At 34.2% G+C, this 7143-nt stretch overlaps 2 protein-coding genes across 2 annotated transcripts; both read left to right on the forward strand.

Moving 5' to 3' along the window:
* Positions 1 to 3406: 3406 nt before the first annotated feature.
* LOC134255000 (uncharacterized) lies at positions 3407 to 4579 on the forward strand. Its single transcript, XM_062737538.1, has 5 exons — positions 3407 to 3496; positions 3755 to 3796; positions 3919 to 4065; positions 4203 to 4286; positions 4460 to 4579. The coding sequence occupies exons 1-5, from the start codon at positions 3407 to 3409 to the stop codon at positions 4493 to 4495; spliced, it is 399 nt and encodes a 132-aa protein (XP_062593522.1). The 3' UTR covers positions 4496 to 4579.
* On the forward strand, positions 4508 to 5714 carry LOC134254999 (uncharacterized). Its single transcript, XM_062737537.1, has 2 exons — positions 4508 to 5101; positions 5251 to 5714. The coding sequence occupies exons 1-2, from the start codon at positions 4718 to 4720 to the stop codon at positions 5410 to 5412; spliced, it is 546 nt and encodes a 181-aa protein (XP_062593521.1). The 5' UTR covers positions 4508 to 4717; the 3' UTR covers positions 5413 to 5714.
* Positions 5715 to 7143: the final 1429 nt, after the last annotated feature.

Here is a 7143-nt window from a genome sequence, read left to right on the forward strand (position 1 = left end):
TTCAGTATTCGAAAAAAAAAAATTTAATACAGAAAGAAACTAGAAATGTTTTCCTAGCTTTACATTCTGTACGTTTCTAGTGGTAACGTCACATTTTTCTAAGCTGCTGCATGCTTAATAATAAAACTTGCGGTTACACGTGTTGTTTTTAAATTTTGACAATTTGAACTTCCTACAAAGGGACTAAGAGATTAATATCCACATATATTTTTAACACATTTATTTTTTTTTTAATTATACATTACTTCAGCGAGGTCAGACCTTACAATAATTAGATATCCAGCTTTTTTCCCAAGCAAGAGCATTGTATTAGCCTGAAGTTCAATCTACAATTCGGTTTATATCAAATAGGTTAACGCCCTGGATAAGGCTTTATTAATGGGTTGGTAGGGTAGATACGTATAAGAACATGCTCTTCGTACGAACAATTTTTAAAACGAGGCAAACTATTGACAAACAAGTCGATGAAACAAAGATATCTACAGTATCGTTTACAGATTTAAATTTCTATGGTCAATATAATGTTTTTAAAGCAATAATATTACAATATTTTAGGTCTGGGAATCGACTAGGATTTTTTTATTGCGATATATTGCGATATTTTTTTTTTAAACTGTATTGCGATATTTATTGGCATATTTTCTATAACAGTTAAGATATTTTTTTTTCTTTTTTTCATCACCGGTTTTCAAGCAAGGTGTATGTAAAAATTATAAATAAATTGTAACAAAAAAGTTCTTGCAATTTAATTTTCGATCCACATTTTTGCAACGGAATGAAACCATACAACAAACTTTCTGTTTTGCATAATTGATCCAAAAAAAAAAGTTTGGACATTTTCATATTTGATTTAGAAATCGATAGCTCAATCTTTTATGCTGTTTATCTGTACAGAACAGACGTGTTGAAATACTTTAAAATATTTGCAAATGTTTATTAATTTTAATTGCTGAGGTTAATCTTGCCATTTTAAAACATAACACCACACTTTTAGTCACACACAAAAAAAATTGAATCATTATTTTTTGTTTTCCTTTTTTTATTTTAAAGGTGAAAATGTTGCTTTATTGAAGCGAATTCATATGATGCTTGAGATAACGGTGTTACTTTATTATCAGGTTGAAGTCACCTCCTCTCTAACCGCTGAGACTGGTCTCAATCCCTCTCCTAATGAACACCAAAGGGTCAATACGGAATCCTCCCGAACATCCAAGACTCCCCCGAACCCTCCCTCCCACGAACAGAAAGACGTCGGTGATAGGGTAAGTGGTATTAACAAAATACTGCAACAATTCTGAATGTTTACCATAGACATTTCTTGTTTGTTTGGTTTTTTTTTTTTACAAGAAACAAAATTAAGTTTGAGGATACATTTTTATTCAGATCACGGCCAGAGAGGTTGAGGAGTTGGCGGGGCTCTTGTCAGTTTTGATGACCCTCGGGGATGCCAGATACCCTGTACAAATTAAGAACCTCAGCTCTGAGGTTCTCCAGAAAGAGACAGGGGTTAAGGTATAGAATTTTAAGTCATTTGTTAAATAAGAAAGTAAAATATGATTTCATGGGTCAAAGCCTTGGTTTTTCTTTACTCCTATCACCCCCTTTATTGCATAAATTTTAATTGCAAGAGAAGGGAGTGGAATTGATGATTTTAAAAAATCCTATTTGTAATATTTTATCAACAATTACTAGTAACCCATAATTAAAAAAAAAAACTTTTTAACCCCATATTACTTAATATACTAGTAAATCTTTCACATAAATACCACAGATTTTTTTTAACTACATGCGTTTCTAAGTTGCCATTCCATCTTTTCACATTAGTAAGAGTTTGTCATATTTTTCCTCTTTTCTGATCATAGTCCACACCAGTGCAAGATACAAATGCTGAGGGAGATGTAAGTATTTCTTTTAATCATGTAAGAATTAAAAAAAAAAATTATGGCCGTAAAGAAAACGTGATTTTTTTTAAGCAGACTTGTTCACAAAGTGTCGCTTGTTTATTAGGTGGGTGATGTATCCTCTCCAACTGTAAGACATGGAGAGGTCGAGGAGTTGGCGAAGCTATTGTCAGTTGTGTTGGCTCTCGGGGATGCCAGCAACCCAGTTCAAATTAAGAACCTCAGCTCTGCAGTTCTCCAGAAAGAGACAGGGGTTAAGGTATAGAACTTTCTAGAGCATTGGCTTAATAAGTATTAAACAAGCTAAATATGATTTATTGGATCGAAGCCCGCCTGAGACTTCCTTTATACTTTTAACATCATCTTTTAATGCCATCAATTTCAATTGCAATGGAGAGAAATGAGTAAAAACCATGCTAAACAACAATTTTTAATATCATGTCAAATCAAAAATCCAACATTATGAAAGTTTAAATTAATTTAAAATTGATCTCTTGAAAAATTACTACAAATTGAAACTATATGTTTCTATTTGCCATTCCTTCTTTACACGTTAGTAAAAATGTATCATATTTCCCCTTTTCTTTGATCCTAGTCCACTCCAAAGCTAGACACAAAGACTGCTTGTGATGTAAGTACTAGTAATTACTAAACCAGATCTGAATAGAGATCATCTTTTCCTAAAATCAGAACATATATGAAATTATTGTCATAAAGAGAAGACATATTCACAAGGTGTTACTTGTTTATTAGGTTAGAGTAACATGCTCACCGACTGTTGAACATGAAGTTGACAATTTGGCGGACCTACTGGCAACTGTGTTTGCTTTTGGGGATTCTAAAAAAGCTCAACAAATTAAAATCCTGCGCTCTGCAACTCCCTTTAGAGAGACAGGGGTTGAGGTATAAAACGTTTTCAAAACTTTCCTTGTCCGAACAGAATTCTCCATTAACATTTCCACAAAACCAAATGCTTTTTTTTTTAAATCACTATATCCAATCTTTACAACACAGAGACTCTGACAAAATGTCTGCCTTTTTCTTTTATTTTAGTCCACACCGATGCCAGAAGCACAAGTGGCTACTAATGTAAGTCAATCTATTTAATAAATAATTACTCCAACAAGTAATAAATCATCTTTTACTAAATATAGAAATTATTTATTTGTATTGGCATAAAAAAATAGCAAAATGAAGTAAAATTAGACATGCTTATACGGTGTAACTGTCTTATCAGGTTAAAGTTGCATCCTTTGTGACCGGCAAGATTTATCCCTCTGAGGGACATTTTACTGCCACAACTGCACCAGCCTCCACAACCACCAAGTCTCCTCCCAAACCTTGTCCCAAACAGACATCTGTCACTGACGCGGTAAGAATCATCTTAAAGAATATCATTACTCTTATAAATAATATCAAAATAAATGCAACACATCCTTGCACATACGATGCATTAAAAAAAATTATTATAAAAAATTTGTTTAGTTCTATTGTACATGACATGTATGTCTATTCAGATCACTGACGGCCAACGTGGAGAGGTGGAGAGGCTGGCAGACCTGATGGCAGATATGTTAACGCTAGGGGAGGCTAGGGTAAGTAGGACAGGCTTCTCTACCATCAACAATTTTATGCCATGAATCTTAATTGTAAGAAATAAAATAAAAATTTTCTTTCAAGAACTTTAGCTTTCTTATATAGCAAATTCAATCTATAATTTAAAAAAAGAATATGATGATGTCCTGAACTAATGTTACGGAGATTACTTGGAATAGCAACACAAAATAAAACTGTTTCTTAAATGCCATTCTACCTTTTCAAACCCATAATTTCTCCTTTTTTTCCTTAACTAGGCCACACCAATTCAAGAGAAGGATGCAACAGTTACTGCTAATGTAAGCTATTCTTTATAGATACATGTACTTAACTAGATTTGTGATCTTTATTTATCAAGCTTAAGTGAAAGAAAAATTATCAAGATTTTAAACCACTTTGTATTCAAAAATCGTCTTTTCAGGTTAAAGTAGCATCCTCTTGGAGGAATGAAACTCGCACCAGCCCTCCCGCCTCTGATGGACAACAATCTGTCATAACTAAACCCTCCCCAACTGCCAAAACTCCTCCACACCCTTCTTGCAAAGAACAGAATCTGGTCACTGATAAGGTAATGGCAAGTTTTTGGTCATCATTGCTAAACAAAAAAAGCTAAGATTGCAACACTGTCTTGCATTTCATTTGACAATTTCTTTCATTGATCTTTATTATGAGAAAAATTTAGTTACCTTGTACATGTTAATTCAGATAATTGGTGGTGAACAAAGAGAAGTGGAGAAGCTGACAGACTTAATGCCAGATATATTGACCCGTAGGGAGGCTCGTGTACATGTAAGTAAAGTAGGCAAATCTCATTTTAACATGTGCTTATCCCATCAATTCTAGTTTAAAGGGACGAAAGTGAAAATTTCAATTTATATTTTAAAAAAGAACTTTTTGATGATCCAGACCTTTTTTCCTCAGTTCCACAAATGAAATTATACATGGTGTTTCTGACTTTTCAGGTTGCATCCTCTGTGACAGCCAACACTGCTGCCTGATACACTTCTGCTGGACGGCATACTGTCACTACTGTTCCCTCTGTCACAGTCAAGGATCCTGCCAATTCCTCTTGTCAGACAGAGGATGTTGTCACTACTGGAACAGTCAAGGCTGTAAAAGTGAAAACTCTTGCCAATTCCTCTTGTCAAACAGAGAGTGTTGTCACTACTAGAACAGTCAAGATTTTGACAGTCAAGGATCCTGCTAATTCCCATTCTCTTATGGATAAAGCTGTCACTACCAGAACAGACAAGGATGTAAAAGTCAAGGATCCTGCTAATTCCCATTCTCATATGGAGAAAGCTGTCACTACCAGAACAGACAAGGATAAGAAAGTCAAGGATCCTGCTAATTCCCATTCTCATATGGAGAAAGCTGCCACTACCAGAACAGACAAGGATAAGAAAGTCAAGGATCCTGCTAACTCCCATTCTCGTACAGAGAGAGCTGCCACTACCAGAACAGACAAGGATGTAAAAGTCAAGAATCCTGTTACTAGTAATTCCTCTTCTCATACAGAGAGAGCTGTTACTATTGTTCCTTCTAAGACAATCAAGCCTCCTGCCATGTCCTCCTGTGATGAACAGAGAGCTGTCAGTGAAAGGGTAGGTATAATCATCATGGTCATCATTGCTTAATTAAATGAACCCAACCTTTGATACTACTTTGCATTTATTACATCCATCTTTATAATGAGAGCAAAATCCATTTTTAGTGTATGTTTATTCAGTCTTCATATTTTTTTTTATTTTAGGGCCAGTCTGGGAAACGGAAGAGGCGACGCCGCCGTTTCATTCCTTCAAAAAGGCTGAAGTCTGATTCGGTATGCATTCATACATTGAGCATATCCTGTACAACAACGCCTTTAATTACAGTTGACATATACATGTATATAAAATATTCTTGTATATCATGAAGTACCTTGTGTGTTTTGTAGCTGACTCCAATGGAGATCGATTGAAATTCAGACTCTGACCAGGAGGTTTTGCGCCCTGAGTGTGTAAGCCTCAGTGTGTTGGAAGTTTTACTTATGCAAGAATTTGTCTTCTGTTTGACTTCTGACTTGTCTAATTTTGGTGGGTGGGGTTGTTAATTTGTTTGCAACATATTATTAGACATATTCTTGCATAGGTAATTGTTTCAGTATTTTGTTGAATATATATAATTATGTGTACATACTAGTAGTTGACCCTGAATCAGTGTAAATATTTTTGATTATAAATTATGAATTGAATTGCATGTCATCAAATATTTAGATCTAATTTTTATTATGAATTTTAGATCTTTTTTCTACCTTTACTGTCACTCTTTCCTTGCTTTTTTTTATATGCATTTCTATTTTCTAATAACATTTATTTATATTTATGGCATTTTCTTGATTACTTCATTTTTTTTTAAATTTTCATTTAAAGATTATCTTTTTATTTTTATTCTTTTAATCTGCACATTTACTTTTTTAAAGAATTACCACATATTGAAAATATGTGTACTTGAACAATTTTTTGAAATAAAATTAAATAAAAATTTATACGTATAGTTCTCGTTATATATTATTTTTATTTTGGGATGAAAAGAAATAGTACTATCAGACGGTATTGCCTCATTAGGAATTGTTTATATCAATTAGGTGTCGAATTTTGGAATAATGCAGACAGTTTTAGGCATAGGATGAGTCTTGTGTGTTGATCAACATTGTAAGATTATAAATAGTTCCCTTTCTAAAGAGGGCGCCACCACTTGCCGATGGAGAGCCGCAATTTTTGTCTTATACTCGGCATGCTTTTAGAGCCATTGAGCAGTGAGGGAACTTTTTTGCCAGAATCTACTGCGACACAGGAGCTCGATTTATACGATCTCCAAGTCCCAAAGTAGGATTCGAACCCGCACGGATCAAATCCTTACTTTGCGACTCTAGAGCAGACACTTTAACCACTGCGAAATGCGGGCGACTCGATCGACAACGTATGTTCAAATAACAATAGGGGTTATGTTTTGAACAAACTTGAATCTACATCACATGACGATGATTCCATACCAATATCATCAATTTATATATATATATATATATATATATATATGTATGTATGTATGTTTTTATATATATATATATATATATATATATGGCTTTGCTGATCTTGAGAAGATTTTTAAAAGATTTTGCCTACGTATTCTTATGCAAATTAAGCTTTGATCAGCCATTGTGGTCCCGCCCTACCCCCAAAGGGGGCATGATTTGAATAAACTTGAATCTAATTTACCTGAGGATGCTTCCCCATGAGTTTCATCTTACCTGGTCCAAAGGTTTTGGAGAAGTCTTTTTAAAGATTTTTCCTATGCATTCCTAGGTAAAACTTTTATTAGCCATTGTGGCCCCACAAACTTGAATCTACATGTACACTACCTGAGGATGCTTCCACATGAGTTGCATCTTTCCTGGCCCAATGGTTCTGGAGAAGAGGATTTTTAAAAGATAACATTAATTTTTCATTAATTCATAATTATCTCCCCTTGGAAGAGGGCTTGGCCCTTCATTTGAAAATTTGAATCCCCATCACCCAAGAACACTTTGTGGCATTAGTTTGGTTGGAATTGGCCCAGTGGTTCTTAAGAATTTAAGATGATTAAAAGTTAACAATGCCACTAACAA

This window comes from Saccostrea cucullata, unplaced genomic scaffold (assembly GCF_032062105.1).
Source record: "Saccostrea cucullata isolate Sc308-1 unplaced genomic scaffold, CSIRO_AGI_Scuc_v1 ctg18047, whole genome shotgun sequence".
In the NCBI taxonomy this organism is placed as follows: Eukaryota; Metazoa; Mollusca; class Bivalvia; order Ostreida; family Ostreidae; genus Saccostrea; species Saccostrea cuccullata.